The sequence below is a fragment of the Equus przewalskii genome, chromosome 5 (genome assembly GCF_037783145.1).
Source record: "Equus przewalskii isolate Varuska chromosome 5, EquPr2, whole genome shotgun sequence".
Lineage (NCBI taxonomy): Eukaryota > Metazoa > Chordata > Mammalia > Perissodactyla > Equidae > Equus > Equus przewalskii.
In genome coordinates, this window is record NC_091835.1 from 57,916,034 (window position 1) to 57,933,952 (window position 17,919).

Genomic DNA, 17,919 nt, shown 5'->3' on the forward strand with positions numbered 1-17,919 from the left:
CTGGAGGGATTATTAGCATCGTTTTTGATAGGAGAACCAAAAACAATCATTCTCTTTCCTCCAGAACCTTTACCTGGGCAACTCCAAATACTCTGTAAAAATAGTAATTCTTCATTTGCCAACGTAAGTCCTTGTGAGGAAGCTTCTCCTTCAGTTTTCAGATGAATGAACTGAGACCAGTTTACTGGTTCCCAAAATAACTACAACGTGGTTGGTAACAGGGAATAAAATAAGATTGGATATTTAAACCATGGACTCTCCTCCTGTGCCAGAAAGATGGTGACTCCTGATACTCCACTCGCAGGCTGGCACAGGAGATGGTTTTTCTGGTTAAAAGGCCAATCTCAAACAACAAATACTGCAGATTAATTTGCCTAGGCAGTCATGAGTTTGAGATCAGTACAGTGGATTAAAGCTGAATTAGCAGCTGTGTTCTAAGATTTTAAAGAAATTTTGAACTGAGTGGAATTTTTTTTTAAAAAAAGGTAACTATAATCAGGATGGAAACTAATCTCTTTAAGGCAAGTCATGATTTTCTGTTCAGCCAGAGAATAAAATATATAATAATGACTATGGAACATATAAAATAATTCAGCCATGCCCTTTTACAAAAATTGGAAACAAGAAAGCAAATAAAAATATATTATACACACAGGCACGATCTGCTTTAAAGAAATCCAACATGAAAATCCAGATTTTCTAACATGGAAAATTAGGGCATGAGTATATTTCAAAGCATTCGTTTACCTCACAAAAGGAGGTAGGTATCTTTTCCAGGCCAAAGAAATCCATGGACTTTGTCTGGAGGCTCCACTCCACGACTTTCTGTGAGCCTGGACAAATCACTCAGATTTGTTTCCTGAAATTCCAGCTACTAACCGAGTTGCTGAGAGAGACGTTTACCCGAGAAAGCACACATTCAAATGCTTCGAAAATTGTAAAGCAACATGCAAAACGGAGATACGGTTTTTAAAACAGAATTTGGGTCACAAAAATTTGTCTTTTTACACTTTTTCATGAATTAATCTGTTCTAGAAAGAGAGAGAAACTAGTTGCATGCTTTCATTGACACTGTGGTTGTATTTCAGAGTTTGCATTCCGGTAAACTTACCAGTGGTATTGAATTTGACTTTTTCTGGTTATTTTTTATTGATCCAGCCACTGAGGATCACGATGACATGATTGCGGTTTTTCCAGTCCATTATTTCACTTGCACAAGGTCATGAGTTATAGGGAATACTTCAGATTAATATTGACTCGGGCAACATTATCCGAACCTTTCCTTCGAAGAGCACCAGGGACATTTTATGGAGCCCATGTTAAGGGAAATGAAGGAGGTAGTTAGGGAACAACGTCAGACTCCACCTTCCTCAAACAAGAAGCAATTCAGGCCAAAGCCACTGTCGAGATTGGGCTGGGAGCGGGTGGGGGGGTTGGTTTTGATGGTGGAAGGATTCCAAATTGCTCCGAAGACTGCAGAGGTGTAGACCTCATAAGATAATGTAATTTTCTCTCTTTCCTGGTCCGAATGATGTGATCCCCAAGCAGCTGTTAGCAGGAAAATATCTTAGTTTCTGGTCACCTATGCCAGCATTATCCAAAATAATGGATTATTGTTAGTGTTAAAAATAATAAAGTGGTTTCCATAATCAGTTTTTTTCTCTGTGGGTTTTGTGAACCGCTTTATTACCTAATTGGTTAAATTTAATATATTTATGAAATCAAATTGACAAGCCTCTATTGTGACTCCATTACTTATATCCGGGAATGTTTAAAAAATCAACCACAGTTTCCATTACGGTAAGCAGATGATAGAGAATCGCTAAACAAACAAAACCTTTATATAACCTGCTTTCATCAGAGAGGAGAGAGTAGCACTCACATTCAGAAAAGCATCTTTTCTTTCAAGTTTCTAGCACTCTCTGAGCGTGGTTAAAAAACTGATTTCGTTAAAACTGAGCTCTAAAAGGACAATTTGTAGAGATGAAGGTGTTAGAAATTCCCATGGAAACACGTATGGTTAAATGTTTGCAGAGAACTCAGTAGGTGTTCACTACTGGTACTGATTTAAATACTACGCTTAGCTGTGTTCACAATCACAAGCCGTTGTCTTCACAGTGGGGATTCACAATGGTCTTTCTGGGGGGAAGAGAGCCCGGCAGTCTTCAAAGCTATCATCTTCTTGTATTTGGTCTTTCTACAGCAACCTCTGGGTAACAACAGCTCTCTTTCTCCACAACCCTTAAAAAGATTTAACTTTTGCCATTAGTCTAAAACTGGGGGCATGTCACTACAGGTGAGACATGACATTCTGAAACTTATTAGAAGGAATTTGTATAGCAATTCATATTTAAATAGTTCCTTAAAGTCATTTACTAACAAAAGTAGGAACTTACAAGAAAACACGAAACATGTTAGGACCCGTCAAGAACCATACACCGGTACTCCAGAGTTGCCGAAGCATTTTTGTTGGCCTGTGTGGGCATACAACATAGGATTCATTTCCCTGGACTTACATTTAAAAAGCAGAAAAGAAAATCCACTTCTTTTATCTTCTTCTATTCTTACTTTCTTTTTTTGGAGGAAGATTAGCCCTGAGCTAACTACTGCCAGTCCTCCTCTTTTTTGCTGAGGAAGCCTGGCCCTGAGCTAACATCCGTGCCCATCTTCCTCTACTTTATATGTGGGATGCCTGCCACAGCATGGTGTGCCAAGCAGTGTCATGTCCGCACCCGGGATCCAAACTGGCGAACCCCAGGCCGCCGAGACGCAGAACATGTGAACTTAACTGCTGCACGAGTGGGCCAGCCCCACTTTTCTATTTTTTTTTTAAGATTGGCACCTGCCCTAACATCTGTTGCCAATCTTTTTTTTTTTCCTTCTTTTTCTCCCCAAAGCCCCCCAGTACATAGTTGTAGCTTCTAATTGTAGGTCCCTCTGGTTGTGCTTATGCCACCTCAGCATGGCTTGATGAGCGGTGCCATGTCCGCGTCCGGGATCCAAACCAGTGAAACCCAGGCCACCCAAGCGGACCCTGTGAATTTAACCACTCAGCCACGGGGCCCGCCCCTATCCTTACTTTCTAAGAAAAGTGAACAGATACTTATGGAAACCACAATCCCACCCCTTGCATACAACTCAGTTAAGCACTTGCTCAGGCTGGAAAATAAGCAGAATTTGTTGGTTTAAAAAACTGCAGTGAAGAATTGTTTTAAAGCAGATCAAAGTCTAATAAGGCTTTGCATAATTGAAAAACTAACAAAAAGCGTGCAGTGCTGTTTATTGTGACCAGTTAACACAGCTCACATAACCAGGAGAAACAACTCAGTGTACCAGGCATACAGTTGCAAAGTACTGGCTATGAGTTCTTACAAAGTTGAATACACCAGGAGTTGGCATTGGTGGCACAGTGGCGAGCACTGCTGAGCTGCCTTGCAACAAAGCTGAATTTGCCAGCGACAGACCAGCTCTCTCGGGAGAACAGGCCACATGCTCCATGTGCCACTATGTGACTAGTCAATGGCTATTATCACTCACGTGATAAACCAACCAGCCACCAGAAGTCTTATTTTTCAGGAGCCCATTAAGCAGGTAGAGGTTATCCTCTGACACATTAGTTTATGGCATTTTGGGGGGCAATCCTCAAATTACTGCTCTAGATAACCACAAAGAAACATTAAAAAGGCCCTTTTATATAAAATTGCAGGTGTCTATCTCACGTATTTTGTTTGAGTAGCCAAAACATGTGATTACACAACTTGTGATTATAGACTGGTAACTTAGCACACTGGGGAAGTTGACACAACCTGGAAGTTCCTAAATCTATTAATTCCTGCAACTTGTCTCCTTACTTTGGCATGCCTGCCAATTCATTTGCTGAGACATCTCATAATGATTACTTGTAGGACTTTAGAACTGCAACGACAAATATCCCATTGTACTCACAATGATGCAACTAATAGCCAAAAAGATGAATTTTCGGAACTCACAAATTTAATTCTATTTGCTTTAAAAAAAAAACTCACTATGGGTTTTTGTAATGAATCTCAAATCCTGATACTCCCACTGCCTCTCACTTGCCAGGGCTAACCTCTTCCCTCCCAACGGATTCATAAGTGCTGTACCTTTTCCTTTAAATCCACCAAATCTGCCAAATGTATTTTCGGAAAACCCCTGCATTTTTTCAAGTTTCTCCCTTGCTGAAACATCTTCTGTGACTCACAATGATCCAGTCTTTGACTTGCAGTCAAGATCTCCCTCCATACTATGAGGTGGAAGAGGGGTGACGGCAGGCTACCTCTACCAGGGCACAACTGAACTGTGTTTTAAGGGGCGTGTAAGAGTTAAGCAGGCCAAGAGAAGGGAGGGAGGAGTAGACCTGGGGTGCGGGGGGTTGGGGGGGGAGGGCGGGGGCAGGATAGGGGCAGGAACACCCAGCAAGATAAATCGCACATGTTTGCTGGGTAAGGCGTGGGAGCAGCAGCGAAAGGATGAAGTTTGAGCATTTGCAGGCATCGGATCATGAAGAACTTGGAATGCCAGGTTCAGGGAGGACTTGACTCCTGTAGATAACAGCAAGAAAGCGAAGGAATTTAAATCGGGAAATAATGGGATGAGATTTTACAAAGTTTAGTAGCTAGGTGGAAAATGGACTGGAGTGAGGCCAGATTAGAGCAGGAAGAGGCTGTCATATCTTCCAGGTAAATTTTTACCTCCCTGACATAAAGAATCATATCTTTTACTACCACTTCTAGCTCAGTCCTGTATCAGCGCTTGACAAGTTAATTGTTGATTAGTCATATTTCTTTGTTCATTCAAAATACCCTAGTTACACAAATTCAGTTTGCACTAATCCTTAAGGCCGCCATCCATCCTGTGGATCGCCACAGCGGAGCCAAAATGTGAGGACGGTAGTGGCATGTGTTTTCTGTCTCGGGGTGGACGGAGGGCGCTCAAATATTTTCTACTGTTTCTCTGTCATTCTGGGAATATAAAGAAGAAGAAAAAATTCTTTCCCCTAAACGTAGGCAGCCTCTCTGAGTGATTAGAAAAACTGACGAGGTTCGTTTTGGCAAAGGTTGATTCTACATCTGAACAATAAATATTTACTGTCATTCTCTTATCTGTATGGCTTGTGTATTTATCTGTACTATTTTGGAGGTCTATAAGTGCCTATTATCTGTCAAGAAAAGTTCGCATTTGTTTTCCTCCTTCAAAGAAAAAGGTAATCAAGATACAGTAATTCCGATGTGATTCTGGTCCCCCCCATCCCACAGATTAGTGAGATTTAAGATTTAGTGGGAAGAATTTATTAAGATTCTAGTGAGCAATACGTTCTTCTGGAAATCAAAGAATTGCAGAACCTTGATTATGATGCTTTGGCCAATCAGCATTGTTAAGCCTAAAGCTGATTATTCCAAGAATATAAATATGCAGATTCTTTTAAGATTAATGGTGAGTTATGTTTTCAAATGCTCAAAGTTCTTTTTTCAAAATGTCCATTTTTATCTAAGTCTACATATTGGGCTCCTTTGCTCATCTTTAAGCACTTTCGTTAACATAACAACTGTTTTTATGTCCCAATATCCAATCATCAGTAATGGCATTACACAAAAGATACATAATACATTTTTTAACATGTCTATTGTAAGAGGACCTGAAATTCTGTTTATTATTCTTACCCTAATAAGTCAGCGGAGTGAGATGGCTCACTCTAATACAAAGATTAAGTTTTCTTCTAATTTTGTCTATTCCCACGTGCAACACTGCCTTTTACTGCTTAATTCCCCCAGAGGGATATGGTATTCATGTCTTCATACATTTGTGCACATGCACAAAATAGCTGGAGTCCAACATTTATCTCAGAATTGTATAATTTAAAATTCTTGGGGTCGGCCTGTGGCCGAGCGGTTGAGCTTACGCACTCTACTTCAGTGGCCCCCAGTTTTGCTGGTTTAAATCCTAGGCATGGACCTAGCACCACGCATCAAACCATGCCGAGGCGGCGTCCCACACAGCACAACCAGAAGGACCTACAACTGGAATATACAACTACTTACTGGGGGGCTTCAGGGAGAAGAAGAAGAAGAAAAAAAGATTGGCAACAGATGTTAGCTCAGTTGCTAATCTTAATTAAAAAAAAAAATTCTTGAATGTCATCTGAGGTGGAATCAATCTTACCACAGACCATATTAATCAAGTCTGATTTATAAATTGCAGAAGTTTTAGCAACATATCTGTTATTATATTTCCCTGCTATCATAGATAGGTTGCCAATAATATGCTTGCTCTTCTCAGGAAAGAAAAAACAAAGCTTTTAATAATTTTTATGGATCAGATCATTCAATTTGAGTGTAAAATCAATGTCAACTATTTGAAGATAAAATATCGTAAACACACTTAGCCTATTTTAATACATGGGGGAAAAAAATTAAAGCTGATATCCAAAACAACACTTTAGGAGAATGAGCCAATGTGAACAGCAAATACCTAGAATATCTAATTCAAGTGAGCTCCCCTCTGTTCCCATGATTGGAACCACTAGCACATAGATAACATTAATGGAGTCTTTTAAAAAGCCTAAGTGAACAGTCTGCTTCTCTTTAAGGTAATTTCCTGCATCTTATCTGTAACACATATAGCAAGGTACTTTTCTAACCAAACACTGCTACAGTTCGATGATTCCCAAGATCCCCACCACGCCCTCATTCAAGACTTTCTGCATAACACATGTGTCTAGGGGTGGGAAGTTTTTTTTCTGTAATCACCATTTTGTTAACATTCTATTGCCTCTAATTATATTCAGAAGAGTTTCTAAAAAACTCACATACCTTTTTTGCTACTCATGGCAATGGATCTGTTAGACACTAAACAAAAAGTGGCCCATGGGCTATATTAGGCAGATATGGAGATACATGAAATCAGCTGGCAGTACTGACACCTTTCATTCATAGCAGCGCCGCCGTGCCCCTGCCATCCCACCATCTAACATTTCCCCCCCTTTCCTGATTCTTCCCACTTTCAGAATGACGAGTCACCTCGCTCTCAGAATTGCTTCATTCCTGGAATTCCTTTTTGGCAAACAATACAGGATTTAAACAACGTCTAACTCTCTTCACTCGCCCCCCCCATTTGCCCCCAGTCACCCTGAACACCTATTAATCGCCTTTTTATGCTACTTTAGGCAATTTTCAGCTCTTCCTCCAGAATTCCTTCTGATCACAGATATTCAAAACATCTTGGCCAGGGAAACCATCTATGTAAATGGCACACCTCAAGTTTTAATGGTAGATTTCCAAAGACGTTGTAAATTTTATTAGGATATTGTTCGTTTTGTTTTCTAAGTACTACATACAACAGTTTAAAACATGACTTTCTTCCCACACAGACATCCGGGGAACTGATAATAAAATAAAGTCATAGTACTTTCAAAGTAAGTGTAATAAATGGGAGATGGACATTTAAAACTTTTCCCTTTGCTAACACTTGCAATTCTTTTTTTTTTCTTTCAAAGATTGGCACCTGGGCTAACAACTGTTGCCAATCTTTTTTTTTTTTTTTCTGCTTTTATCTCCCCAAACCCCCCCTGCACACAGTTGTATATCTTAGTTGCACGTCCTTCTAGTTGTGGGCTTGCAATTCTTAAATGTCTTCTGTCTGACTTTTATCAAAGAATTTTTAAAATTCCCTACTATATAGACTCATTTCACAATGCTGCTTCACATCTCTGACCTCCTGGCTCCCCAGCTCGCTCAAGAGTTACAGCCAACTTTAAAACGTTGAGCACAGCTTAAAATAACAGCAAAAGTTACAGTGATGTACAAGGAAACTCACCCACCTATGCTAAGGCATTAGAGAGAAGGTGATGGATTAAAGACCCTTGCAGGGTACTTATCAACAAGCCAGCCACATTTATCTCATCTCTGTTTTCAGCAGATTATCTGCTGCCTCAATCTTACAGGTATGTCAACAATTCAGAATTCTCCAGGGCCCTGGAGCCAACAGCAGTTAACACCAGGGTCGTTTCTTCCCGGAATTTCTTGTGTTGATACAGGATTCTTTCCAGACCAGCACTGTTTTCAACAATTGCTTGTCTGTTTCAACTTTAGAGTCACGATACGAACACGGAAACAATAAAAACAATACAACCATCACCGGCCCCCAGACCTTTCCCAAACAACTTCAATTATACAACACACACCAACCACCCCTGGTAATTGTTCTGTGGCATGTTCATGTTAAATTCCTTTGAAGCTGATTACTTTTCGGAGACTCAAAAAACTGAGGCTCTAAAGCAAGTAGCTGTTTGCTGCCTTATCTCTCTGATTGACTTGCACTTCTGTGTAGGCTGCTGAGGTATTTCAGCTTGCTGAGAAGCTCCTGTTGTAATCAAAATATTTCAAACACTTTGTTCCTTAGTTGGAAGAGCCTCTCAAGAGTTGCCCTGAGCATTAAAGTAGAAGAACTAGGACAGTGTCCTTTGTTCTACCACAATTCTGTGAACAACAAATACTTCTGCTGTTCGCTCCTAGAATGCTCTTCCTCCAACCACCTCCTCATGTTCAATCCTATTGAATTTTTTTTTTTAAAGATTTTTTTTTTCCTTTTTCTCCCCAAAGCCCCCCGGTACGTAGTTGTATATTCTTCGTTGTGGGTCCACCTAGTTGTGGCATGGGGGACACTGCCTCAGTGTGGTTTGATGAGCAGTGCCATGTCCGCGTCCAGGATTCAAACCAACGAAACACAGGGCCGCCTGCAGCGGAGTGGAAGTGCGCGAACTTAACCACTCAGCCACGGGGCCAGCCCCCAATCCTGTTGAATTTTTGTGATCTAAAATCCCAATTCCTCCAAGAAGCTTTCCAGAGTCCCTTCAGCTGGTAGTCTAACTCATATTCTCAACTCCATAATGTGTTCGCTGTCCTTCTGGGTTGCTCGCCACTTTTTATTTGATAACTCGTTCAGAGGGAGATTTCCTTCTTTAGATTTTAAACTCCCTGCTTTTAAAGCAAGCAGGGTCTATGTTTAACTCGGCACCTGCACAGTGCCCTGTATGACGAACAGACTCGTTTGACGGTTCCTGAAATCACCACGCAACATGAATTTACCATGTGGTAGAGAGAACAGATCATGTGTGGGTTTGGGACAAGGTGTCCAATTAACGTCGAAAGACCGACACATTCTTCATATGCGAAGTGGATCCTCATATCTATCTTCTAAAATTGTTTTAAGAGCATGAGGAAAAGCAAACATGTTCGTAAACAGGGTTAGGCACACAGGAGAAGCTCAGCAATGCTCCCCTTCCTTCTGTTCATCCCCCCCATTTATGGAATAGTTGATGTCTGGTTGCTCTTTCTGACTAGCCATTCTCAGAGGGCAAGAAAGAAAATCTATTGTGCATCCCCCTTGTGTCCTCAAAGCAGCAGAAGCTGCTTTGAGGTTTGGTTCCAGTTTAGCATTGGACCTGCACAGACTAAAGGGGTGCAATAACTCTACTAGTCAAAAATTGGCCTCAGTTGTCCTGGAATCTTGAGTCAGACTCCTACACGTAAATTCAGGCTCTTTTTTCCATGTACTGTGGCAGTTCTGTGCTATCTAAACCTCCCTCCTCTCACATAACTATCTCAATTTCATTTCAAGGAAAACGAGAGGGGGCCATAGAGAGGTTTAGGGTCTAATAAAAATCTCACTTTGTATTCACAACCAAAAGTCTTAAAAATATAACTGACGAGTGGTTTAAAAATTCAGGTTTCGGACTTTAAACACCAGTTATGCCACTTACTATCTGTGGGAACTCGAGTTTTAACCGGTTGGATTCCTCATCTATAAAATGGGGATTAAAACACCTACCTCATATGGGTTTTTTTGAAACATAAACAATATACTGCATGCAAACCACACAATCCAATTCTTAGCACATAGTAGGCACTCAATTACAGTAACCATAATCATTAACATCTTCTCTCTACCTTTCAAGTATGTAAATATGGACTGCCTGATTCTTTAGGATTCTTTCCTACAAATTGAAAACAAAACAGCCTGCTAGGGTCTGCTGTTTGAAATCTCTGGTGTGATCTGCAAGTAATTTTCTTTTCCCTAATGGGTTCTGCATTTGCCACTGCCCAAGTTACTTCCTACAGAAACAATTTAACATTGCAGGAAACCAACTGATATCCCAACTTAATTAACTGTTCAGTTGCTTTCCTCTTCTCTTTGCTACAATAGGCCTATTAATACTTCTATAATGAAAGAAAGAAATTAAACAACTAATAAAAGAGTTACTGTGTGGCTCCGATCCTCTGACTTTTAACAGGAGAGAAAACGATTTATCGTTTTCTCTAATTTCCACAACTGGTTTGCTATCTTCTTCCCCTTCCACCTCCCCTGATTATCAGTTACTAATATAGTATTTTTTTTTAAACCCCTTTCACCTCCAAGTTTAAGTTTTTGGAGAGACCAGCGCTGTGCCCACGAGGGTGTCGCCGGGGCGCAGGGAGGCGGGCGGTGGTGCTGCTGCAGGGGCCAAAGTCCCCTTCCTTCTCCTCCTCCGCGCGGAGGGGGGGATGGTGGGGGGGGAGGGGGGAAGTTGTTCCCTGGCCCTAAGCCTCCTACCCAATTTATTTCACTTCCTTGATCAACCCCTCGCTCCGCACGCTGGGTGGAGCGCCCCTAAATACCTGGGCGAGGCACCACAATCCCAATTTACCGGTCGTAGGAGCGCCAGTACTTCCAGGTTTCTTTTACAAAATATTTATGGGGGTCATAGACTCTTTAGAAAACCTAATAAAAGCTAGGGGGGTTTTCTCGCAGAAAAATAATCATACCAAATTTCCGCAAAGAATTGCAAAGTGTTTATAGACTTCTGGAGCCTCCAGATTAAGTCCCCCGTCGGGTGGGGCTGGGGGGATGGGAGGCGAGAGGAGCAGGTTAAGGAAGGGGTGAAAATCTTGGACCGAATTGTTTCACATATAGATGTGCATTTAATATACACAGACACATATATGACAGAGCTGAGTACGAGGTTATTTTAGAAGAGTGCTTTCCTCAAGTAAGCCGGCCTGAATCTTGAAGCGCGATGGGTCATACAAAGGGACGGCGAGCAACAGGTGGGCAGAAGCCCCGGTCCCGCACCCCCAGGAAGCAGCTGGTGGAAGCACCAGGGCGCTGAGGGTGAGGGAGGGGTAGGGGAAAGGGTAGGGGGTGGGGTCGCGGCCGTTCAGGGACCGGCGGGCTCCACTCACCGTTGCCCACGAAGCTGCGGCCCTTCCGAGCCAGGGTCTGCTGCACCTGCTCCTGGATCCGCAGGCTCTTGGCCGCCTGGCCGCCGCGGCTGCTGCTCCCCGCCAGCTTCAGCTTGGCCTCGGAGGGCAGCGCCAAGCTGGAGCTGTCCAGCTGCCCCAGGATCTGCTGGCCCAGGACTGTCCGGATGTAGCCGCATTCGGTCGGGGAACCGGGGGCTGCCATGGGGCCCGAGGACGCGACCGAGCAGCTCGCCTGCCGCGAGACCTGCAGGCGAAGCTGCAGCGGAGCAGGGGGCCCCGGCGCGAGCCCCACCCCGCCGCCCCGGCCCCGCCTCCGGCCCCGCCCCCCGGCGCCGGTGAGAGGCCTGAGCCGGGGCGAGCGCGGCCTCCAGGGCCGAGCGCCCGGCCTTCCCGGGGAGGGGGCGCAGCTCCCGCCGGGCACGCGCACTTGGCTGGGGAGCGGGAGCGGGGGCGGGGCCGGCCGCGCGCACCGACACCTGGCGAGCGCGAACCGCCCGCGGGGAGGTGGCCGAGGGGTGCGGTCCGCCTGGGGTCGCGCCACTCTCAGAGTCCCCACGGCTACTGCCTGCCAGTGCCGCGCCGCGCTCTGTTTGCCTTGCTCCGCCTTTCCCCAGTCCTCGGAGAGGATGTGATTTCTGCCTGATTGCGGAGGGGCCGCCTCCAGGCAGGTGCGCCCTGGAGAGTCACTTCTGTTCTTGGGCTGAGTTTTGCCTCTGGGATCCCCGAGTGAATCTGGTTAGGCAGGCTCTGTCCGACTGTTTGAAACACTGCATGGTTTTCTTGGACCTGAGGGTGACAAAGGACTATTGGGTCAGGCGGAAAGGGCGATAGGAGAGAAATGTGTCGAGAAGATGACATATGTAAAATAAAAGACTTTTTCATATAGTTTTTTTTTAAATTAGTACAACTCAGGAGTGTGTACTTTTTGCACAGATGCAGTCCCAGAAGCATATGTTCTTCCTCATTGAGAGCTTCTGTTTTCTCTTGCAGATACACAAATTGTACCCAGTACGCTCTCGCTCACCCACTCCTCTCTTACGAACACACCCACACGGAGAAACTCCAATGAGAGGCGCTGGGGAAGAGCACAGTTTTAATAGGTGATACTCTTTAATAGTCCTACTAGCGTTGATTAAGTCCTCTTTATGATAGGCCTTCTGTAAGGGGCCCATGGAAGAGGCCTCTGACTTTCCCTCGCATCTTCCACAACTTATATTTATCGTGCTATTAATTATGTTTTACACGTAGTTGACTACTGAGAACTTAAGAGCTGAGCTCAGTGGAAAGGGTCCTTGACCTGAAAGTTTACAACCTAAGCCACTCGTCCTGATTTTCCTCTTTGGATTTGAGAGGTAGAAAGAAAAACGTCTATGCCTAGTATTGAGTAAGATAATCTTCCCTTTGATTGTTTAGGTTTGTATGTACACTTTCCCTTAAATCACTCACTTGCTGCAAAACCCCACTTATCAGGTTTGGAGTGGCTGAGAAACACAGCTTCGCCCTTCCCCATTTTCCTATGCACACCCTTCTGTCTTTACGCACACACTTTAATGCACAGGTACACGACTCTCCAGGGAGTGAAGAGGAAATCAAGGGCTCCAAAGCCTGAACAACGGAGTGGTGATGGTGCCGCCACCCTTTCTCAGCCGCCACATGGCTAAGGCCTTGTGGAATGCAGCACTTGTGAAGTCATGTGGATGGTGGGTCTTGAAAGCCATGTCTCCCTTCCCAGCAAGACCAGTCTCGAGGTAGATTATACCTTGTGAAGAGCTCAGTTATGTAGCCAGATGTAAACATCCAACCCGGATGCTGAGACTCAGTTGAAAAGAGAGGGGTGAACCGAAGGCAGAGTGATGACAGAGATTTCCAACAACAAACTCTGTCCCTGCCCCCTGCTTCTTCCTCTCCCCCTCCCCCTCCTCATGGCCTCTTCTGGCAGCCCTGAGAGTGCTGCTTTGAGAGACAATTTCAGCACCTGCCCGCACAGGGTCAGCGGGGGCATCTCTTGTTTTTTGTGCCTGGAGAGCCGTAACTTACAAGATCAAACCCCTCATGGGGGGAGTAGAGAGGAATTTTTCCCATTTGCTTATTTGATTGAGCCAAACTTTATTTACTTTTTTTCCTTTCAAGTGGATTTTTTTCTAAGTGTGATGTTGTAATTGACTATCCTATTAGGTAGGTCCCCCTATTGAGCATGCAGAAATCTGATTATCGGGCAGTTTGGTGATTTGACAGGAGCACGATGGTTAAAAGCACAGCCTTTGAGTGAGGCAGATCCAGGTTCACATCTTAGCTTGCGCTTTGTACTTAACTTAAGCAAGTTTCTTTACGTTTTTAAGTCTCAATTCTCTTACCTGTAAAATGGGAGCAATGAAACTACCTAGGAGGAAGTGCTGCTGTGAGGATTAAATGATAAGTTGTTCATAAGAAATACTCAATAAGTAATTGTTCAATGCTCTTTCACAAACATCCCCCTGGGATCCACTTCTGGATTTCCTCAGCTCATATGTCAACTTATCATTTGAATGAGATTCTTTCACATACACACACACAGTCACTCACTATCTCCATTCTCTGCTTCGTCTCCATAGTGCTTGTTTTCATGACACATGCTTTATGTTTTACTTTATTTAATTGCTGATTATTTCCCTACTGGAATATAAACTCCATGAAAGCAGGGATTCTGTTTGTTCACAGCCGTTCTCTGGGACCTAGAACAGTGCACATAGTAGACAATAGGTCCGTGTTGAATGAAAGAGTGAATGAATCATGCATGAAAGCACTTAGTATATTACATAGTATATAATGAGCGCTCAACAACTGTTAGTCAGGAATAATTATTTAGGCTTCCAGACACTTTTGGTAACTTGTTACCGTCTTTTAGAAAGTCATAGATATCATTATACATTCTCGGTATTCTACTAGTTAGCCATGTAATATTCCCTGTGGATAAAAAGCAAATTAAACTGAGATAATTTTTGAATACTTTCAGAATTCAGTAATTCAGCAGAACGGTCCCTTTGAAAGTAAGATAAATGTATCAACTCATTAAAAGGATCCCCTTGGAGAGAGAATCCTATTGCAATAGCCATAGTTAATTACAGGGTGAGGAAGTATGCCGACTCTGGCATTGTGCCTCAAAATGTAGTCTCAAGGCGCTTCTGTTCCAACAGAGTGCAGGCCCTGTCCTGTTTTTTGCGTTTCCTGGGATAGCTGCCTAGCCGACTTCCTAAATTCTGAGCCATCCCTGAGATAACTGCTGAAGGTAGCTTGTAGCCAACAAATTGAAGCATGGAAACAAAATGCTATGACTACTTTTGTGCTGTTGGCCTGTTCTACAGTCTGCGGCTTTTTAGTATTTAGGTTCAATTTTGAAAACTCTTCCATTTCTTTTCTTTTTCATTTACCAACAGAATCTGATTAAAAAAAAATTAAAAGCTGAGGAATGTTGAAGTGGAAGGTAAATAATAGATAACTGAATGATGAGGCTATGGTTCCTTTTGCTAGAAACCTACAAGAAAGGGCCAATCTTCCTCACAGAAAAACAAACAAAAAACCCTGCTAATCTTTTATTGTTTTCAAATCTACAGTTAGGGCTTCCTTAGAGTAATCTTTATTTTCTTTAACTCTGTATAAATTCCAATATGAGAAATTCCAATATACAAAGAGTCAAGAAGTTACTAGAAGACTAAATATAGTATAAATTTGAAAGCAGAAATAATATTTTAACAGAGAATATTAAAGAACATTAATGGCACCAAAATGCTTTGATTCATATTAAAAAAACCTCTAACAGATTTTCATGAGTATCTTCTCTCATGAAATATTTTTCTGTTACTATTTGTATGCTATTAATGTCTATTGCTTTTAAAAAGTATTTCCCAAATTAGTGTGTGAAACCTGGCAGATAGAAATTTTAAATGAACCACGAGTTTTATTTCCTTTTTTAGCAAGTGGATATGTTGCCAAGGCAATGGGTAGCAGTTTGGCATTAGCCACATATAACGAAACTGGATCAGGACTGGAAAAGGAAGCTGTGTGTGCGTTGGGCCTGAACATCCCTCTCTGATGGGACTTTCAACAGCAGTGAGTTAACGTTAAGGTGTTTGTCTTTAATGCCGATGTTCATTTTGTCTGCTATTTTGGATATATTGTGAGTGTGTGGATCTGAAAACCGTTCTTTTGAAAAGACCTCGGATGTAGCGTGGGAGGTGGAAGCCAGGTGGGCAATGAAGAGGGCTGGCCATGAGCAACTTGTTCATAGTCACTGAGGCTTTCATGACAGTTCCTTTTATCCTGATTCCTGGGCATGTATGAGCCCGGCACATCAGTGACGATTACCTTCTGGGTGGATGAGCACAGCTGCTATATTAATGGTTGTCTGATCGTTCAGCCGATGGCCAGAGAGGCTGAAGGGAGGAACAACTTGGTCAATTCCCACCACACTTCCTTGGCTTCAGAAGAGACTATGTTCCTTACTTCTTTGTCTCTGCCACAGAACCTAGCCATGAGATAACTAGCAGGTGCTCAATAGTTAATTGAGTGTAAATTCTGACCTATAGGCATTTTGACTAATTCGTTTGCCTCTGAGTGGGCCCAGGTGTAGCTGAGCAGGAGGATCCTGAAGGAGGTGGCCTGGTCTGAAACAAAATCTCCAAGTGACTTGAGTGCCTAGTGGAGCTCAATGTTTACTGATTTTTAGCTTAGGAGAGTATCAAAAAAATTCAGTAAAATTGATTTTTTATAACTTTGTAGAGGATCTAGTACCTCAGTGTCATGCATTGTTTAAATTTTTTAAAATTATTGTGCTACAGGGGCTGGCCTGGTGGCGCAGCAGCTAAGTGAGCGCGTTCCACTTTGGTGGCCCAGGGTTCGCAGGTTTGGATCCTGGGTGCGGGCATGGCACCGCTTGGCCCGCCATGCTGTGGTAGGTGTCCCACATTTAAAGTAGAGGAAGATGGGCATGGATGTTAGGTCAGGGCCAGTCTTCCTCAAAAAAAAAAGAATTATTGCACTATACACTTTGAATTGTTTGGAAATTATTTGATTATATTGATTTGAATATATCAATCAATATATTGTGTATGTTTATACAGTATTTTGTATATTTATTAACAAATAAATTATCTGCATTTTAAAGTTGTCTCCTTTTTCCCATACACACCATTATTTCCTTGAAATTCCAAAAACTAAAGTATTGTATTCCATATAGAAAAATAATACTAATAATCTGGCTTGGATTATAAAAGCCCTCCCCGCCTTTTCCTTCACAGGATCATCATAGAACAATATTTTAAAACATTCTTACAGAACGGTAGAGTGATATAAATGTACTCTTGAAGCCAAACAGTGGTGGTTTGATTTGTTGTTTTACTGTGTGACCTTGGGCAAGTTACTTAAATTCACTGAGCTTCACGTTCTTTATTTGTAATGTGTATTGGCCTCACAGTGTTGTTAAGAAGATTCATTTAGACACTAAATATAAAACACTTAGATCTCGTAGTCCACGCTTAGTGTATCAGTTATTTCTAATTGCAAAAACCCATCCCAACATTTAACAGCTTAAGACATCAACGATGTCTTCCTCATGGTTTTCTGGTTGATTCCACAATTATTCTACAGGTCTTGCCTGGGTTCGCTCTTGTGGCTGAGGTCAGCTGGTGGCTTGGCTACAACTGGATGGTCTGACAGCCAATCTTATGGGTCTGAGGTCTCAACTGATATGGCGGGAACAGCTAGGATGGTTGAGTGTCTCTTTCCATGTGGCCTTGCATCCTCCAGTAGGCTAGTTCAGACTTTCTAGGGTGGCCTTGAACAGCATTCTAAGAGCAAGAGCAGAAGCAACAGGCCTTTTCAGGCGCTTGCTCAATGTCATTTTGGTCACATTTTATTAGTTAGAGCAAGTTATAAGGCCTGCCCAGATTCAAGGGGTGGGGAAAGAGATGCCACTTCTTAAGGGAGAGACCACAGAAATGTTTTTTAAAATTATTTTATTGAGGTCACATTGGTTTATAATATTGTGTAAATTCAGGTGTACATTATTATATATCAATTTCTGTATAGACCGCATCTTGCTCACTCCTGTAGCCTAGCTGTTATCTGTCACCATACATATGTGCCTCTTTATGCCTTTCATCCTTGCCCCCACCCTCTTCCCCTCTGGTAACTACTAATCCTACGTGCGTTTGTTTATCTTCCACAAATCAGTGAAATTATACTGTTTGTCTTTCTCTATCTGGCTTATTTTGCTTAACGTAATATCCTCAAGGTCCATCCATGTTGTCGCAAATGGGATGATTTTGTCTTTTTGTATGGCTGAGTAGTTTCCATTGTATATATACACCACATCTTCTTTATCCATTCACCAGTTGATAAACACTTGCGTTGTTTCCACATCTCGGCTATTGTGAATAATGTTGCAATGAGCAGAGGTGTGCATAAGCCTCTTTGTATTGTTAATTTCGAGTTCTTTGGATAAATACCCAGCACTGGGATATCTGGAGTATATGGTATATCTATTCTTAATTTTTTGAGAAATTTCCATACTGTTTTCCATAGTGGCTGCACCAGTTTGCATTCCCACCAGTGGTAGATGAGAGTTCCCCTTTTTCCACATCCTCTCCAACGTTTGTTATTTTTGTCTTGTTAATTATGGTCATTC

General features: G+C 42.6%; 1 protein-coding gene across 2 annotated transcripts in view; it reads right to left on the reverse strand.

The window, feature by feature from the left end:
* The window catches only part of PKP2 (plakophilin 2), an 82,286-nt gene extending 70,714 nt beyond the window's left edge, over positions 1 to 11,572 (reverse strand). Inside the window, exon 1 of one of the 2 annotated variants that reach the window (XM_070619367.1) lies at positions 11,238 to 11,572. In XM_070619367.1, coding sequence (XP_070475468.1) covers positions 11,238 to 11,460 — 223 coding nt within the window. In that variant the 5' untranslated portion in view covers positions 11,461 to 11,572. The remainder of the gene's footprint in view (positions 1 to 11,237) is intronic. The other variant, XM_070619368.1, reaches the window with a different exon arrangement.
* Positions 11,573 to 17,919: the final 6,347 nt, after the last annotated feature.